A 19,398-nucleotide genomic window follows, 5' to 3' on the forward strand; every position below is an offset into this window, starting at 1 on the left:
CGTATTATGTTGTGAAGTAAAACATGGTGAGGTATTACAGGTGAAGAGGTGGTCAATGCCTTTTTATTGTGAATTGCTATGAAGTTTTAGTTGGTGTCTGTTGCTTTTAACAAGTGTTTGCCCACCTTCCCACATGCTACTTCACTAGTCAAGGTAGAAGTTGGAGAAGGCCATCTCACAGGATCAGCCTTGCTTTTTCTTCTTGAATTTTGCCCCCCCCCCAAAAAAAATGAGCAGCTGGAGAGAGGCCCCATTAGTGGATGATCAAGTTGTTTAGGGTTGGTTTGGAGAGGCTCTGTTTGGAGCTTCCACTGGCTGAAATTGGACAAAGCCATTTTTCTTCAAGGTACTGTACAGTGCACTGGCCAAGAGAGTGGCATGCAGTAGTTGAAAGATACTGAATTACGACCCTTTAACAGCTTCTGCTTTCTTAGTACCCCCCCAACTCCTGCAGCACCATGTGGGGTGGGGGCAGGGCATGCTTATGTCCAGCTTACCTGCCCAGCTTCCACTCCTCATGCCACAATTAGGGAAAGTAAAGATGACAAACAGTAAAAACATCATTGAACCCCCTCACATTGGAAGTGTCCACCTTCTCTTTCTATTGTCGCTTTCACTGGTTTGGACATACTTAGGAACAGCAGGCAGAGAAAAAGTGGCCTCTCTCTCCGCCCCCCCGGGCCCAGTCCTTCACTCATTTAGCTGTTCCCACTGCAGATTCACAAAAGTTCTGCTGTCCATCTTGTCAATATACAACACACCCTGCAGATGGTCCATCTCATGCTGGATGATGCGGGCTGCCCAGCCACTTGCCGGCCAGCTAAACTGCTCCCCGACTTCATTCAGACCTGAGGAAAGGAAAAAGAGGAACTCCAGTGAGAAATGCAGCTCTAGAGTCCTGCCATGCCTTAATGACTCACTCCCCATGAAGGAACATGTATATCTGACTGAACTTTCCCCAAGCTGTAGGCCCAGTGCAGACTCCCTGCACCCAGAGAATATCTACCTGTCCCTGCTTTTTGCTGGCACTTATTGAAACCAGCTGTCCCCCTCAGTCCTGTCAAAAATTAGAAAAGTGACACTTAGGAAAGATTCCACAGCAGGACAGCATAAGCAAGCAGGAGAAACTGATGCTCCTGATGTTCTACCCACTCACTCTCCCCATTCCATTTTTCATACATAAATTGTCCCTTGCTACACCTCCTGTCTTCAGTCACACCAAATAACAGAAAAGCAACATGTGAGTGTGCTACTGATGAAAGGCTTTGGCATAAAAACATGCACATTTTGACAGGCAGTGTGGGAAGAAGTTGTTTGGTGCCATGAGTTTGTACTTAGCTACGTTCCCACAATCGGAATGCATAATGTAGATTCCCGTTTGCATTAATAACACCTCTTAAGATCAACATAGAGCCAAGTTTGAACACCTGAGGCTCGCCACACACTTATACCAGCTCCAAAACTCGCACCTCATCCAAGTGTGTTAAAGCTACAAGGAATAACATTGCCAGCTTACCGGAAACTGCCACGGCTTGGTATCTGGCGACGCAAGCAGAGAAGCCACTGATGCTTTTACAGCCCTCGGGGAAAGAGACCAGTTGGGAGTCCAGCACCCTCATGGATGGATTCACTACCACATGCAGGGGGAAGGGGGCCATCTGGCAAGCCTGGCGCATGCTGGGGGTGTGCTCATGAAAGAGCCTCTCAGGGAACTCCGCCACAAAGATCTGGAGTGGCACACCTACTTGAGGAGCACTGAGACCCACACATTGTTCTTTCCTCATCACGCGAACCAGAGTACGGATGAGGGTCTGCACCTCACTACTGGCAATCTGTGAGGGCTCCACGGGGGCAGCCAGGGAGCGCAGAATGGGGTCCCCCACCTGGCAGACATGGCTGTAGGGTGGGGTGGGAGGTTTCAAGACTTTGCGCCGCAGATATTGCCAATAGGTGCGCTGCTTCTCTGCTGGAGAGGAACAAGTGTGGCTGCAACTTCTGCATGGTAAAGGTGCCAGGAAAGCTCTGTTCCAAAGGAGGCTGTCCAGCATCCAGGCCAAGCCAGGCCTTAGCCTACAAACTGCCAAAATTGTGCTTCAGCCACAAAGCCATCTGTCCAAAGAGCAAATAAATATAAGATGAGAAAATAAAAACAATGCAAAGACAACAGGTGCAAGCACTCCCAAGGGTTACTGCTGGAAAGATTCTAGAGTCAAAGGGTGGCCTAGCTAAGATCACTGGGAGGGGAAGGGCTGGAGGCTGGCGCTCGGGCAGAGCATCCGCTTGGCTTTTGTATGATCCCAGGTTCAATACCCAGCAGTGTCGCCAAGTAAGGGCTGGAAGAGACACACAGAGACCCAATAGGAAACCCTGGAGAGCTACTGCCCATCAGCATAGCCAGTACTGAGCTAGATGGACCAAGGATCTGTCTACTCTGTATGGCATTTTCCTGTGACTCTGCAGAGATGGAAAAAGCGGGCTTCTCTGCAAAAGAAATACAGAAAGATTCTAAGATTTGCAGCAGCAAATCTAACATTTGCAGCAGCAAAATTAGGAGGCGGAATGTTCTGTACCCCTTCCAATTAAATTTTGGATACCTCTCTTGTATATATTATCATCATCTATTTATTTCCCTCCAAGCAGCTCACATGGTTCCTTCCCACCGATATTTTAATTCTCCCAATAACCCGGTGAGGTAGGGATATGCTGCGGGAGAATGAAGGGTCCAAGGTCATCCGGTGAGCATCATAGGAATGAGCGGAGGACTTGAACTCAGCTCTCCCAATGCACTCTTGACCAGCAAAAGGCCAGAACTCTGCTGCTGGGCTTCTACTTGCAGGGAGGCTCGTTCTAATTTATTTTAACATCGAGGAGTGTTTCAAAATGTGGGTCCCCCACCCGCAACCAGGACCTCAGCCCTACCTGACTCCAAGTCTCAAGTTTCAATGGGGCCGCCCAACTTCCTGTCTTGACAAACCACGCGAAGAGAGGAAACCGGAAGTGCCCGTGGATGCTGGGAAATGTAGTTCTCAAAACAAAGAACGGCACCACTCCGTGGCAGGCGGGGTTCTTGCAGACGCTTTAGGTCAGCTTCTTCCATAAGAGGATGCGGTTGTGTAGCGAAGGGGAGAATAACATCCCTCTTGAAGTGACAGGTTTTCCCCATCATATCATTGGTGCAGCTGCCTCAGGCTCATCTGCTTCACCTCAGCCCTGCTGCTAAAGTCTACAACAGCAAGTTTAAGCCCTGAATATTTGCTGCATTTCCACAGATGCACCCCTCAACTACCTGCTAGGGGGGGAAATCCTTCCAACCAATCTAGACAAAAATTGTTCTAGCCTTTTCTGTGCAGAGACTTACCGTATTTTTCGCACCATAGGGCGCACTGGACCATAGGGCGCACCCAGTTTTTAGGGGGGGGGGAATCAAGGGGAAAAAAATTCCCCCCCAGCCCCAAAGAGCAGCGTACAGGCTGCGCACAACCTCTCCCTGCCGGAGGGGTTGCGCGCGGCTATGGCACAAGCCAAGGCAGCGAGCAGGATGGATCCCGCTCGCTGTTTTGGCTTCCCCTTTAGCCCCGTGCAGCCTCTCCTTGCCAGGAGAGGCTGCGTGGGGCTAAAGACTCCATAGCCCCGTGCAGCCTCTCCTTGTCGGAGGGGTTGCGCGCAGCTATGGAGCAAGCCAAAGCAGCAAGCGGGATGGATCCCGCTCGCTGTTTTGGCTTCCCCTTTAGCCCCGTGCAGCCTTTTCCTCCCGGGAGAGGCTGCATGGGGCTAAAGAATCCATAGCCCCGTGCAGCCTCTCCTTGCCGGAGGGGTTGCACACAGCTATGGAGCAAGCCAAAGCAGCAAGCGGGATGGATCCCGCTCGCTGTTTTGACTTCCCCTTTAGCCCTGTGCAGCCTCTCCTTGCCAGGAGACGCTGCGCAGGGCTAAAGAATCCATAGCCCCGTGCAGCCTCTCCTTGCCGGGAGACACTGCGCAGGGCTTTCCTGAGAGGTGGGGGGATTCACCCACCTCCCGCAAAACCAGCAGAAGCCGCGCAACTCCTTTAAAGAGATCGCGGCTTCTCCTGGCTTTTCTGGGAGGTGGGAGAAGGGACTGATGCGGCCAGTCAGTCCCTTCTCCCTCCTGTGGAAAAGCCCGCAAGAGCGCACGGAGCTTGTGTGCAGCTCTTGGGGGCTTTTCCCGCCTGCCTCCCCCCTGCATTCGCTCCATAGGACGCACACACATTTTCCCTTGCTTTTTAGGAGGGGAAAAGTGTGTCCTATGGTGTGAAAAATACGGTAATCCAATTAAGACTCCCTCACACTTACCTGCTACCTTTTTAGGACACAGTCCACCCTTCTCTCCCTGCCTCCTGTCCACTTTGCTTAATATCCCCCCCCCAAAAAAAGAGAGAATTTTGAAGCATTCAAAATCTCACTCACTTGTTGTCCTGAGCCATTTTAACTTGCCCTGGTGATGGAGCTGTTGTTTTAAATTTGTTTATTTCTAATCTACTAAAGCTCAGACAAACCAGGATCTAAACTCTTCGCCTCCCTGTGGAATGCCCTCCCTTCAAATGTCAAGGAGATAAAGAACTACAGAATTTTTAGAAGACATCTGAAAGTTTTTAATGTTTGATGTTTTACTATGTTATATATGCTATAAGCTGCCCAGAGTGGCAGCTTATAGCATTTATTAATTATTATTATTATTATTAAAACCTCATTTCTTGGACTTCAACTGCAGATGATATTGGCCTTGGCTAGCAGGTTTCCTCTTCCTGTAATTACCCTCTTCTGAAGGGACAGCTACAACCCAAAGCAGTTGGTAAGAACAGTGGGATTCCTGCACTCAGCAAGTTGGACTTACCAAAGAAGAAATTCATACCTAGTCTGAGACATCAATGGAAAACTGGCAGAGACACATTTTATTCTGCAGCTTAAGGCATCAGGCAATTCCAGAGGAGAGGAAGATAAGGATGACACACGAGCATTTTTGGTGAATGGGGAGGCCCAGAAAAAACTGGTACTGACTGATACCTAAAGCAACTAGCTTTGAGAGAGAAGATTCAGGGGCCCACTCTTTTCACAGTACAGCATAGTGAGGTACAACACAGAGAACCAAACAAGCAATCAAGTTTATTCAAACCCTGATCCACCTTCACCAAAATTCCTTCCTCCCAGTGTCCACACCCAACTTCCTTCCCATCAGAGCAATGAAAGCTCAACTCAGTCTGTCCTTGAAGTGCTGAAGTAGAACCCAAAACCAAGAGCTGTGCCTGCCCATGGCAGGAATGAGTCTCTCCTCAGTCAGGTTCAAGTGTCATGGAACCCCGGAAAACAGGCAAAATCCAGTGAAAACTATTCTAGAGGAGCACTCAGCAGCAAGGCATCACCAGAAGCTGCACTGCTCTCTTCTGCTTCCAGAACAGGGACTGGGGCACTGGGATCTGCCTCCTGCCTGGCATCAGGGAGTTCCAAGTCCAATGGAGGAGGTGCTAGGCTTTCTTCAGTCAGCCTTTTCTCCTCAGACAAGGGAGATACAGTCTCTTTCTCCGGCAGGACTGAGGCCAGGAGCTCCTGAATCAGCTGCTCATCCACACAGCCAAGACTGCCATATTTGTGCAGCTGTGTTGGGGGAACACCTAGCAGTAAAAAAAGAAAATATATTAAAATGAGAAGTTAAAATCTTACATCAACCCTGAGCTAGAGAACATTCCCTGTACTACTGCCAATTCTCTCTCTCTCCCTTCCCCTGGCAGTAGCCTGAGCTGTTGAGCACAGATTTCAATGACTTGCAGGCTTACAAGGACCACCACCAAGCAACCCCACCCCACCATGTGCTGTTCACAAAGTCACAAGCAGAAGCCACTCATCCACCACAGGCCAGGGCTCAGCTGCAAGCTCCTTCCCCACCAAAAGTATTCAAGCAGCCATACCCAAAGTCTGTGCAATTTGTGCTGGGGGAAAGAGGAGCTGCAGACAACGGTTGAGGTAGGGCACCAAGTCTTCCAGAAATGCCATGCAGAAGTGAATGAACAGCTCTTGCTCTCGGCTGCTGAAGGCCACAGCCTCTGCCCGGTGGAAAACCAAAATGACCTTTGTCACCTGCAAAGAGAAAAAAGAGAAGCTAGAATTTCTTGGTTTGGTGTCCAAATGGAAGGAAGGGTCTGCAGTACTACTCAGCATGCCAGCCTCATCAAATGGTCAAAATAAAAGCCCAGCTAATCGGTCTGGGACACACCCAGAAGCTGAGTGAAAAGATGTCACATACTACCTTATAGAGCAGGGACTGAGAACCTTTGATCTCTCAAGTGCCACAGTCTCCTGGCAGGCAATCCAGCAGGGGCCATTTGCTGACTATGGGTGGTTAGAGCTAGTGGTGAGCAAGTTCAGTAGCAAAAACAGGCGAGGTCAACCACTTTCTCCTTCCTCTCTCTCTCTCTCCCCCAGCCCACCCAAAGCAGGGACTGATTGCTGTTGTCAGATGCCTGAACTAGTTGCTTGCAAAGGGCTTCTTGAAATAAGGCAGAGGCTCATCCCTGAACAAACAGACAGCAGCAACATGAGAGGGAACAAGCATAAACTCACAAACATGACCTGCCAAGTTGCTGAAAAGGGCTAGGAAACTCCAAGGAGTATGACTAAAGATAAGGCTGCAAGCAGCTAAAACTCTGCTGCTAGCAAATTCCTGTCCTGTCACCTAGACATCTGGAGCATTTTTAATCCAGCCTCTTGGTGCACATGAGCAACAGAGAGCCCCACCTGGCCAAGTGCATCCTCCAGGGTAGCTGCCACGTCTGGGGCAAGAGCCACAGGGCAGCAGAGGCGCAGGTCGTTGAAGGCTACCAGGATGTTGTTGAGAAAGCAGGCGAGTGGTGGGAAATCTAGCAGCACCATGGGGGGCTGCAGGGTGCCTGGCTGGGTAGAAGGAGCCACTGCTACAGGGATGGTGCTGCTGCTGCTGCCCAAGGCAGTTGGCACAGAGATTAGCGTGTAGGAGTTCATCTCCTCCTGGAATTTGTTCACAGCTTCCTGCATGGCTCTCTTGAAGGTGACCAGTGCCACCCGCTGAAATATGGGGATGAGCAGGCCCCGGAAGTCCGCTCCAACACGGCTGAACGAGAGGCCAAAGTACATGCACTGGCCCAGCAGGGAGTCCAGGCGGCTGCCCACACCACGCTGCAAGTCACGCTCAAGCACCAGCAGGAACTGGGAGACCTTCTGCAGGACCCACCCATGGAAGATGGCACTTTCATTGAGGGTGTCCTGCCCAGGGGGAGGCACCAGCGGCTCCTCGTCAGCAAAAATGGCACGGTACTGCGTGACAATGTCAAAGAGGTGCACGCGGCAGGCCTCGATGGTCTTGGTAATATGCACGTAGGGGTCGTCACCAGGAACAGCAGCAAGGATAGAACGTAGCCAGATGTCCCGTGCCTGCAGAAAAGTAATTCGTAGCTCAGCCTCAGTGAAGACATCCATGCAGCGAAGGTAGCCAATGATGCGCAAGCAGGCTGGCAGCTGAATGTTGGTGCGAAGCTGCTGGATCAGCTGCGTAAGCATGAGCTGTGTGGACTGGCGCACCTCTGCCACTATGCCCTGGGAAGGAGAAGAGAGACAAAATAAACTTCTGTTACCCATGGTACCCAATCCATGCTGATCTCAATACTGCACAAACTATTTTATTTTCACTAGAGTCCTTATGGTCCATCCATGTGATCACTTAAGAAAGGGTCTACAGGTCACTGATAGATATACGTGTTTGATATACTAGCTATACTCTGGCTGCCAAAGTAGACAATATTGGGCTTAGTGCATGGTCAAACCTGGTATAACTGCATGTTATAATGATGTGTACTTTTGGGAACTTTTAAAGAGGTATAACTTGCTGTTATCCTGAGTTCCTTTGGGAGGAAGAGTGGGATATGAACGTGGTAAATAAATAAAGTGTTGTGACCTTAAGAATGCATTCTTCTTTGCAGATGGAAGAAGGGCTTTACTGGATCAGAACAGGGCCTGCCTCATCTCAGCTTTCTGTACAAGAATCCCTGCAACTAGCAAATTAGACATTAGCCAAGAGTTGTTAGTCAGTGATGGGGTGTGGTCTACCTTCTATCTACCCCTGCTTTACAGATTGCACTTAAAGAGATCAGTGGCTTGTATCCTGCTCTTGTTTAAAGTCAAAGAAATAGATCCCCTCAGCACGTGCACAAACCCTGGCTGCAATAAGCAACATAAGCACTTAGTCAAGAAAAAAGGCAACAAGAGAAGAAGCCTCAGATCCAGAAATATTCTGGCTTCTACAAAGAGAACATGACAGCTCATGATGGTCCAGGATTGTGGGCCTCGGGTATCACCTGGATCAAACTTAGGAAACCAGCACAGAAGCCACACTACCTCTGCCTCTGTGAGCCATGGCAGAGAAAACAAATGCAAAGGGTTGGAGATGCCTTTCTTCGCTAAGCTTTTGCTCAGGTCCTGAAACTCTAGTAGCAAATGGTTGGGACCTACTATCACCGTATGGCTTAAGGCAGCTCTGGCACCTGCTAGGCTCAGAACATGTCTGCACCTGGATGACAGGGATGGTGGCATGCTTCTTCTCCAGGCGGCGGACGTAGGACACCAGCTCCAGGGCCTCCTCGTAGTAACTGTTGCGGACACAGGTGTCCATCAGCTGGGGGATCTCCAGCACTTCCAGGATCTCTGTGTGGAGGTTCAGAGTCAGGCTGTTCATACGGCGGTTCTGAGCGATCTGTTCAGCCTCCTGCATGAAGTTCCTGGAGGCAGGAGCAAAAGAAGAAGAAAGCAGGTTAGGCCAGGAAAAGCAAAGGGGGAAGCCAGCCAGCCAGCCCCCTCTAACCCACCCATTCCAATGGCAGTGAGTTCCATAAGTTAACTGTGGGGCGCCCCAGGATTATTCCTGCCCCCAAAAGGAGTGTGGCGGCAGCCTTGGCCTCCAACTCCTCCTGCTCACCGGCAGGCCTCGGCGAAGGGTGGGAGGCGGCCCAAGAGGCGGTCGAGGCCCTGCTCGATGCCACCGAAGCCGCGACGCGTCTCAGCGGTGCATTCGGCGGAGCGGATGAAGGTCTTGTAGTGGGCGAAGGCCAAGGCACGCGTCTGCGCCCCGAGCTGCGCTCGTTCCTCCGCCAACCGGCCGGGTTCCCTCCGCAAGGCCTCCAGGCCCAGCCCTGCCAGCGCCGACAGGTAGGTCGCCAGCTCCGCGTCCCCCGCCGCCAGGGGCGGAGGCAGCGGCGAGGTCGCCCCGCGGAACAGCCATGCCAGCAGGCTCGCTTCCTCTAGGTCCGCCGAAGGCTCCGGGGCCGCCATCGGGCCTCCCTCGACGTGGACCAGGAAGTGATCGCTATGGCAACCGGGAGGCCGCGCTAGCCAGAGGCGGAGGCTAGTCCTCCGTGGCAGATCCGGGTGCCGCTCTGCCCGAAACCTCTGTGTTCGTATGACGTAACCGGGAGGTCACGCTCCGACGCTCCGACATGAAGATCACTTGCACTCTATTGTGACCATAGACATATTTCTGTGTGTCAGCCTAGAGAGGGAAGAGCCTATGAGTGTGGGACACCCGAACTTAGTTTGATGTTGCAACTTCCGCTTCACGTCTTTGATCCGAGGCTTCCTTGAATTGGAACCACGCGGGTCTCCGGCGTCTGTCTCGGGAGGTGCGATGCGGCCCCTCACGGAGGAAGAAACGCGCGCGCTCTTCGAGAAGCTCTCCAAATAGTAAGCGGGGTGGCTGTGGTGGCATTTGTGTTCTCTGGGTTCATTAGGCTTTATGATTAACCCATGGAACTCACTGACACAAGATACCCGGATCCCCACCCAATGGACAGAGGGAATTAGAGAAATCAGTGAAGGAAGGGAAGTCTGTCTCTTGCTGTTGGCCCAGAAAGTAAAATGGAAGCGTCATTGAACCATAGCGGTGGAAGATACCGCAAAGGTCCTCTAGAGTCTAGCCCACCCCAATGGATGTAGAGAATCACAACATTATAGGCAGGCAGCAACCCATGCTCTGCTGCGAGGAAGGGGGCACCCACCTTCCCATACAGACTGTACCAGTGTGGAATAGCTCTTCTTAATCTTCCACGGAATACCACTAGCTGGGAGACAGCAGCAGGAGAACTAGATGGGTCGTGTTTAACACAGAAAAATAATTACAGGGATTATAGGGAAGTCAGTATAATAGTTTAAAATTGAAGTCTTCATATACAGAGGCAGTATGTCTTAGAAATGGCTGCTGTTCTCCACCCTGCTTGCTGGCTCCCTGCAGGCATTTGACTTGCTTTTGCCAGGAGGAGGAGGCTGAACTAATTGGGCATTTGGTCAAATCTAGCATAAGAGGGCTGCTCTCATGTTTTTTGGGGACTGCCTGACAGTGTGTCTCTTTGTTCCAACCTTTTTAAGTATTGGTGAGAACATCCAGCTCTTGGTTGACCGGCCAGATGGTGCCTACTGCTTCCGCCTGCACAAGGACCGTGTCTATTACCTCAGGTGAGGAGGCCCTAATACACCCTGGGGCATGTTATTAACATTAACACCTTCATCCATAACACACATTAAGTAAAAAAAAAGGATGGATCTTTGAACATGTGTAAGGCTCTCTTCCTCTTCCAGAATGTACCCACGTCTTTGTGGGTGGGGAGAAGAGTAGAGGCATCTATGGGGGAAACGAAAGGGCCTGTTTTCTTTTGTAAGATGCTGCTTGTTCTCACTACAGAGCTGCAAGGTGCTGGGAAAGAGATCTTGTTTCCCTTGTGTTTTTAGCAGCAGAAGAGCAAAAGATGTAAAAGGAGCAGAACTGAACTAAGGGAAGCTGTACTCATGGACAGTCTTTCATATGCAAATGAAGGACAGAGAGGAGGGACTTGGTCTCATAATTTAACTCTTGAGCTCCCGTCTTGTCTGATCCAGTTTTTGGCACATTTTATCACTTCCAGTGCAAGTGCACCACATTGTATTTGGGGACCACGAGTGGCTATAAGGTCTTGTTTTAGGGTTGCTTGGATTAAATCCCCAAACCTGCCTTTCCATCATCTCAGTATCCCCAATTTGGTTTAGGTACCTTAAAGCTTCTCCTCTCCCCTATGGAAGCATATCACCAAAAAGCCACAATATTGGCTGCAGGTACTTGGAGAGTGCCTCAGGCCACAGCATGGTTCAGTGATGCTCTGATGGTGACTTCGGAGCTTCTGAATCTGGAGAGACCGAGTCCTAATGATAAGTCTTTGCTTTCTGTTTCTTAGTGAGAAGATTCTGAAGCTTGCTACAAACATCCCCCGGGAGAATCTGGTGTCTCTTGGCACCTGCTTTGGAAAGTTCACCAAGAGCCAGAAGTTCCGACTCCACATCACTGCCCTCGATTACCTTGCTCCCTACGCCAAGGTAAAGATGGCACAGAGGACCATTTATTTGAGGGGCACTATCCTACCAAAATAGGTACCGCTCTGGTGGGAAGGTAAATGGTGTTTCCATGCGCTGCTCTGGTTTCGCCAGAAGTGGTTTAGTCATGCTGACCACATGACCCGGAAACTGTACACCGGCACCCTTGCCCAATAAAGCAAGATGAGTACTGCAACCCCAGAGACGTCTGCAATTGGACCTAACGGTCAGGGGTCCCTTTATCTTTACCTAGCCTACCAAAAATGTCAAAACACCTCTAGTGCTGTGTGGGGTGGGGACCTGCTAGCTGTTTATTGGGAAGGAGGGTATTTTTTTTCCTTGTGCTAATCTAAGGAGGACAAGAAAGGGAACCCGTGTAGTGGTACATTTAATGTAACTCAAAGAGGATATCTCTCATTTTTTTTCTCGTGCAGTACAAAGTGTGGGTGAAGCCTGGGGCAGAGCAGTCCTTCCTTTATGGGAACCACATACTGAAGTCTGGCTTGGGGCGCATCACAGAGAGCACTGCCCAGTACCAGGGTGTGGTGGTATATTCCATGGCTGACGTCCCCCTGGTGAGTGACACCTAGTGGGTAGGTGGGTGGGTTGGATGGTTGGACCCGAGTGAATTTGAAGTTAAGACAATGCCCCTCCAAGGTCTTAATGCCTTCCTTGTTCCAATTGACCTTCTTAGGGCTTTGGAGTGGCAGCCAAGTCCACCCAGGAGTGCCGGAAAGTGGACCCCATGGCGATCGTGGTTTTCCACCAAGCGGATATTGGAGAATACATACGGCATGAAGAGACGCTGACATAAATGGCAGGGCAGAAAGCCCCAAAGACTGACTTCCCCTCAGATAGAAGCTGCAGGCTTTCAACCAGCCTGTGCCCCTTTTCATGCAGACTGTGGAAGGCGCAACTGTGTAGGTTGCTAAACTGCCAGCAAAATACCTGTCTACCTCCTGGTGGCCACAGTGAGACTGTAGATGAGTCACAAAACTTTGGGATGTAGCTGCAGGCCTGGCAGTTCTAGGGACACAGCTACAATTCTGACACAGTAAAGCTATTTCATTTTTCTCCTTTCATTGTCTTGAGTCATCTGGTGTTCAGGGAACTGATTACATTAAAGCCTCTTTTATTTTGCCCTGGGCTTTGGGGCTGGGGAACCAGAGGTGTTTTACAAAGCCACGGAGAACCAAAAGCTAGAAGTTCTCTTTTCCTCTCACCTTCCCTGCTGCAGCTGCCTTTGCTTCCAAGCTGGCTGCCTCTAAAGGAAGAGGAAGGAATCTTGAGTTTGGTGGTGGTGGTGATCGTGTGTGTCTGCATGCGCACCCCCATTTACTAACTATGCCCTTAATGTACCTCTTGATCAATGTAAAAATCTCACATACCTATGCTGTGGTTGCAGCAGGACTCCCGCATTTTGAGTCATGTTTATTTTAACTTGGGGCAGTTTCATTTCAAGTCAACTAACCCCCTGTGGCTCCTCTGGAAGAATACTTGGATTTTTCAGCCAACACCCCTCCCCCCACCAAAAAAGAAGCCGCACCAACAGGTGGACGTGCCCTTGCTCTCCTTTGCTGCTTGCAGGTATTTAGTCAGTTGGGTGTTAAGAGGGTGGCAAGGAGAGAGCAGTTTGGCTTTTCAGCCTGGCATAAATAGCCTTCTGAAGCATCCTCAGCACCGCGGCTTGTTGGTGGCTGTGGTGGGCTGTGTGGTGAAGAGGCGCTTGAGGAAGTAGAGTTGCAGGACACCAGAGAGAACAATGGTCAGGCTCTGGGCTGCTGACCACCAGTTCACGTAGTTGTAATTGGACTCCAGAAGGAAGTAGTCAGAGGTGCTCTTCATCCGACTAAAAGTGTAGTAGCGCCACATTTGGAAGATGCCGTTCAGCAGTTTTTTGGTGCTCTCCTGTTAACAAAAGAGTGGAGCAGGAAAAGCTATTCAGTCCCAGATGTCTGTCCTTGGCCCTGCTGTGGCTTTGAACAGATACTTCACTTAGGCTACAGATTGCTGCTCCTGGCAACCAGCTGTCTGGCCAACCATGGGGAGCTTTTTCCTTCACAGCCTGAAAGGAAAGGATGCCTGTCCTTCTTCCTAACAGCTGTCAGACTCAGGTGGGTAAAAAATAAATAAAATATCCAGGCTGCATCAAGCATGAAGGAGATCATATCTGTCCCATTTCCCCCCAGCCCTAGAGGTTCCAAATGGTTCCCAGCTTTATCACTGCTACCTTATTTATTTTTAGTTCTTTAATAAGTTACCTCAATTGCATCCAGTGTGTCATTAAGTCTTTTCCTCTCAGCTTCATGTGGAGTTTGTAGATCAAAGCCCTCATAGAAGACCCCAAAGTTGAGGTAGACCTGCACGGAGCCAAAGTGGTTGTACCGATTGCTCAGACAGAGCTGATAGAAGCCTGCAAGAAAGAGTTAAACTTGTGCCAGGTGAACCAGCAGCATTTAAGGCCTTCTGGTGTTGGATGTGAGCAACACAATTTGAATTCAGGTCTGTAAGAGAGACTGAATGTGCCCCTTTCTTGAGAAGATAGCCTACAGTTTAAAAGGGGTAGCCGTGTCATTTAAAGATAGCTTGCTTGGCCCTTGTATGCAATAATCCGATTAGAGTCAAAGTTTTTCTGGGATTTCCTGGTTGTTGTCCATCCCTCTAAAAAGAAAACATAAATGGAGGAGTAAGATGGGGTGGCAGGCAGCAAGGGAGATTATGCTTGTGCCCATCTAACCAATCTGCTTTCAACTTCCTTTTGGGGGAATATGAAGTGGTCCAGAGAGAGAAAGAGCCTGTCATTCCTAGAGTGCTTTCTGAACATCATTCATAGTTATGCTAGCCTCATATCTTTGGGGAAGGTGGTAGGTGTGTCTCATAGAATATAAGAAGCTGCCTTACACCAAATCAGACCATTGGATCACCTAGTTCAGCACTGTCTAAACTCGCCTAGACATAGTTGGAATTGAATCTTGGGTCTTCAAATCTGATGCTCTCCTGCTGAGCCATGGGCCCAGAGGTTTTTCCTCCTGTGAGGTTATAACTAAACAGAGGTTTTCTATTTCAGAACCCAGCCTTTGAGCACCCACTTCAAGGTGGCTTTATGGGAGGAGAGTCCGCAATGGGGGACGTGCTCACTGCATGTTCAGGATCACCTATTTTGCTTGGAGGCTGCACCTGAGCCAGTTCTGGGAGTCTAGAAAGCACTCTTGATATGGCTGTGGGTACAGAGAGGGAGGCACCTGTTTCCTTGGTTTGGAAGTTGATCTGTCCCCGTGTATCCTGGGAGGTGCCAAGGTGGAGCCCATTGGGGTCATTTGCAGTTGCCAGGATGTGTTGGTCATGTCCAAGACCTGAAGACCACTGCACCTGAAACCAAGATAGGATAGGGATAGGACAGGACAAGAAATGGGATGGCATTGGTAATGCTATAACAATGTTACCTGCCACTTTCTTGTTTTTGGTTTCATAGATGCAAGAGCTGATCTGTGCAAGTATTCAGCTACAGAAGGCAAATGGAGCTGCTATTTCCATATTGGAAGGCATGATGTACCTATCAGTTATGCTGCTGGTGTACGTACACACACACACACACACACGGCAAGGAGAGTTCTCGCAAAAGCAGCAATTTCATGAGAGAGTATGCACAAAAGATTCAGACAAAACAGTTTAGTCATTGGACTCTCAAGGCAACAGGTTACATGCTGAATATGTGTCTTCTCCACAAACCTCTACAAGCAGATGATGAGACAGGAATTGCAGTTGTCTACAAAGTTTCCAGTGCACTTAGTGTAGGAGTGGGCAACTAGCAAGTTGACCTGCCACCACCAGCCAACCCACTTCTTGCTGGTAGCCCTTAATCCCTGACTTGGTGGGTGGCAAATATATGCGATTGCCTTACCCTCCCACTTTCAGGGTTGGATGCTGTGCCTGGAGGAAGCTGAGCTATTTCCTTGAAACTGGCCCATGCAATAACTCCACATTTTTGTTTTAGATCCTTGCTAAGAAACAAAAATATTCTTCCTTCCAATCTCAACTAGAATCAACCAGTCACGGTGCCAGCTGAATCACACTCCTGCCTCCAGCTCCTGCGTCATGACTGGATTTACAGCATGGTCATGGTCTTGTTCACCTTCAGAGCAATCCAGTTTACCAAGAGGAAAGTGGAGTTGAAAGTTTCTGGCTTGAGGCCAAGTGCCATGACAGGAGACTGCCACGGTGCTTGTGCTGACCCACCATTGAGGCTGGATTGTCAAGGCAGTTTAGAAGTACAGTGGTACCTCGGGTTAAGAACTTAATTCGTTCCGGAGGTCCGTTCTCAACCTGAAACTGTTCTTAACCTGAAGCACCACTTTAGCTAATGGGGCCTCCCGCTGCCGCCGCGCAATTTCTGTTCTCATCCTGAAGTAAAGTTCTTAACCTGAGGTACTACTTCCGGGTTAGTGGAGTCTGTAACCTGAAGTGTTTGTAACCTAAGGTACCACTGTAAAGAGTTTAAGAAGCAGGAAGGCTCCAGTTTTATAGCTGGCACCTGAAGGGAGGTCTTTGGCAGAGACCTCAGCATTGGCAAACCCAAGAGTGAGAGAAGGTTCCTTTCAGGAAGTCCCTAAATCATCTTTATGGATAAATGACACTTCTGGAAAATCTAGAATCTAAAAAGCACACTCAGCAATGCCACCAGCCTTCCCCATCCATGTAACCCTTGTACTTTCCATATGTTTTGGATTACAATGCCCCTCAGCCCTTCCATCATGCAGGCTAGGGCTGGGTATTCTCAACTGGGCAAGATAGTTAGACCTGAGCAAGCTCTTTAAGGTGCAGTGAAATAATCTGGCTTGACTATTGATACTTTAGGGGTTCATGACAACCAATAAGATAATGCAAGATTCCCAGTTTGCATTCTGGGGGATGCTGGTTACAAACATAGGAACTTGCTTTATGCTAAATTGGATCATAGGTCCAAACTAGTTTGTTATTCTCTCAGTTTGACGGACAGTGGCTCTCCAGGGCTTCATCCAGGGAAATTTTTCCAGCCCTCCCTCAAAATGTCAGGGGTAGAAGCTGAGACCTATATGCCAAGCAGATGCTCTTCCCCAAGCCAAATCCCTTTCCCTGGTTCTGCTGCTACTAGAGAATCTGGCTGCTCATTACTGTCCCCCCTTGACCACAGCACAACCCTTGGATTTTGTGCAGCACCCCCTCCACCGGCACCCACCTGATAGCTAAAGTAGAAAAAGCCGCTCTGATGGGCAAATTGCCAGAAGCACTCTATGCTGCCTGCAGGGATGACAATGCCAAAGTTGTACTGGTCCGCCCCACGGAAAAGAGGCTGGTCGCTGGAACCACTCAGAGGTTCAGACTTGCGGGCTTGGGCAAGTTCCAGCCCCCCCACCAACAAGCCCACCATTGCAGCCACAGGTAACACTGCAAGCATCTTGCCACAGGGAAGGTAGCTGAGCTTGGCTGGAGGCAAGTGCCAGAGCTGGAGTCCAGCATGCTGGCAGCTGGTAATCATTAACTCCACCCTCATGCCCTGTGTTTGTACAGCTTGCTGCTGAATCAACTCTTCATTCCTCAAGGAAGCAGTCAATGCCTTAAGGACACGCGGAGTGAGCTCACTGGAAAGAGGTTCCTCCCCCTACCTGCTGCTTGCCAGACTTCTTGGACTGCAATTCCCATCAGCCCTAGTCTCAGATGGTTGTGCTGATGTAACCTGTAGTCCAAGAGATCTGGAGGCTAGGGCAGGCAGGGGTAAAGTGTTCCTTCAAGCACAAGCCTCTTGCAGCAGTTGAGCAGCAGAGCACTAGGTCCTGTACAGGTGAGGCAGCCAAGGGGCAGACAGAACATTGATTCCTCACCTTTCCTCCTAAGATCTCCAGGTGGCATACCTGGTTCCTCCAGCACCATCTTTTTCATAAGCACCACCCTGTGAGGTTGAGAGGGTGCCTGGACCAGGCTGACCCAGGGAGTTTTCCTGCTCAGTGCTTTGAACCTGGCTGGAACCAGTTCCTCATAGCCTGACACTCTGGCTAATTCAACCACCACACTGGTACTCTTTGCTGCAGGTTTCCTGTTGGGGCATTTGGCTGGCCGCTTTGAAAACCAGGTGCTGGACTAGATGGGCCCCTATTTGACCAGATTATTCAGCTGCTGCAGGGCTCTTCTGATACCTTTATGCTAAAAGGCAACAGGAAATGGTTGTATCTATTCTGTCTCAGACGAAGGCAGGTTACCCAACAGCAAAAAGCAGAGCGATCAAATCTGCTATACTAGAGGGTAAGCAGGTCACACTTTCATTACTTCAACTCACACATACTGCATTTTAAGTCCCAAGACTGCAGTTTGATTTAAATAGTATCTCTTTCCTATTAAAGCCCTTTGTTGTGAAAAACTGCCCTAACTAGTTTACCCTTTTCTTTGCCCAGAGTGTGGCTGCATTCCATTCCACCCACTTCAGCGCAAATCCTTCTTGTCTCCTTGTTACTCAAAAGTTCTCCCAAAGCACAAACTCTGCTTGCTTGTAGCAGCTGGTGCTTGAAGGACAAAGTGTGTATTGCAGGAGGAAGTTTTCCCAACAGCTGAGATAAGAGAGGGGGCACCTCTGGGATAAAATCTGCTCATGGAAAAAAGAGATAGCGACTTTCAAGATCTGTGTAGTTTTGGTGGTGAGGCAGAGGGAAAGCACAGCCACAACCCATTTTGCATGTGGTGTCTGGCTCCATCCATGCTACACAATCAACCGCTTCTTGGACTCACAGAAGCCAGCATGTCCTCCAACACATTTGAAGTTCAAGCAGTACTACCAGCTAAAAAAAAGGAACAGGAAAAACAGTGGTGACAGGAACAGTCTGCCCCCAATGGGAGAACAACTAGCAACACCTTTGTCCTGTCCCAGAACACATGGAATGCTAGTGCCAAACCAAATAGCATGGTGGAGATTCCTTTTAATTATCATGGGAAGCAGCGCCTGTTAAAGGAACACGAAATACAAAAGTTAGGGGGGAAATGCACTTTGAAACAGCTTCTAATGAAATCCTTAGAAAATTGGAACACAAAAGATCAGAATTAGAAGTGTTATATATGGAGAGAATAGGCAAATCCATGCTCTTTGTGAGTCAAAAATTATATGAACATGGTAATAAACATTCCAAATGCTAGCCAGGGCTCTCAAAAGTAAGCAATTTATTTAAATAATTACTTTAAATATGGAACTTTCACTCATGACTAAAATCAGATTAGCAATATGTTTATAGAGTTTTATAAAGAGCTATATAACCCAAATAACCCTTTACCTGAAAAAAATTAAGTGAGAAGATGTGTTATCAAACCTTTCATAAAGAAAGCACAACAACATTCTGCAGAAGAAATTGATCAAGCTATTAAAATAACTGAAATACTGTATATGAGCCCTTGACCCGATGGGCTTGGCAACACATTTTTTAAGAAATACAGAGACCTACTCACACTTTATATTTGTCAACTTTATCCATTTGGCAAGAGCAATCAGGCGCTGATACATAGGCATTGATCCAGAATAACTGTCCTTCTAAAGCCAGGCAGAGATAAAGCACAGGTGTGCTCATACAGGCCAATTACCTTATTGAATCAGGACCAGACTATCTTCTTCTCAATTTTAGTTGCACATTTAAATCTAATAATTAGGAATTTAATCCATACAGATGAAACATGCCTCTTGGGCATATCTTGGATCCCATAAGACTGTTCTTCTTGGATTTATGTTCCTTAGAAATTTACAAAGCCTTTGGTGGTCTGGAATGGTGTTATCTCTTAACATTTTGTGGACATGCCAACTAGGTAATCACCTTATTACAGCAATAGCTATTCAAATAATTCAGCTACTCTAAGAATTAATAACATGGACTCCTCAGCAATTGCAATCTGGAGGGGGACAAAAAAAGAGAAGACTCCTCATCTTCTCTTTTGAACCATTCGCTAATATCTTATGTCTTAATCCAAATGTAAAAGGATATTCGAGAAAGGGCGAAGAGCATCTGTTGACAAT

General features: G+C 48.8%; 3 protein-coding genes across 4 annotated transcripts; 1 reads left to right on the top strand and 2 right to left on the bottom strand.

Moving 5' to 3' along the window:
- Positions 1-34: 34 nt before the first annotated feature.
- Positions 35-9,543, bottom strand: COG8 (component of oligomeric golgi complex 8). 2 transcript variants are annotated; one of them, XM_083626270.1, is made up of 5 exons: positions 8,959-9,402; positions 8,554-8,761; positions 6,750-7,583; positions 5,924-6,092; positions 35-848 (listed from the first exon to the last, which is right to left on the bottom strand). In XM_083626270.1, the coding sequence occupies exons 1-5, from the start codon at positions 9,309-9,311 to the stop codon at positions 691-693; spliced, it is 1,722 nt and encodes a 573-aa protein (XP_083482396.1). In that variant the 5' UTR covers positions 9,312-9,402; the 3' UTR covers positions 35-690. The 2 variants fall into 2 exon arrangements, with proteins under 2 accessions (XP_083482396.1, XP_083482395.1); XM_083626269.1 differs by lacking the exon at positions 35-848 and adding an exon at positions 5,104-5,629 and having other exon boundaries at positions 8,959-9,543.
- Positions 9,544-9,558: 15 nt separating this feature from the next.
- Positions 9,559-12,455, top strand: NIP7 (nucleolar pre-rRNA processing protein NIP7). The gene is made up of 5 exons (XM_083626388.1): positions 9,559-9,719; positions 10,401-10,487; positions 11,240-11,378; positions 11,810-11,950; positions 12,070-12,455. Exons 1-5 carry the CDS (start codon positions 9,664-9,666, stop codon positions 12,187-12,189), a joined length of 543 nt encoding a protein of 180 aa, XP_083482514.1. The 5' UTR covers positions 9,559-9,663; the 3' UTR covers positions 12,190-12,455.
- Positions 12,456-12,769: 314 nt separating this feature from the next.
- Positions 12,770-17,308, bottom strand: TMED6 (transmembrane p24 trafficking protein 6). Its single transcript, XM_083626371.1, has 4 exons — positions 16,591-17,308; positions 14,618-14,744; positions 13,637-13,788; positions 12,770-13,283 (listed from the first exon to the last, which is right to left on the bottom strand). Exons 1-4 carry the CDS (start codon positions 16,903-16,905, stop codon positions 13,050-13,052), a joined length of 828 nt encoding a protein of 275 aa, XP_083482497.1. The 5' UTR covers positions 16,906-17,308; the 3' UTR covers positions 12,770-13,049.
- Positions 17,309-19,398: the final 2,090 nt, after the last annotated feature.

Source organism: Podarcis filfolensis, assembly GCF_964270895.1.
Source record: "Podarcis filfolensis genome assembly, chromosome: 8".
Lineage (NCBI taxonomy): Eukaryota > Metazoa > Chordata > Lepidosauria > Squamata > Lacertidae > Podarcis > Podarcis filfolensis.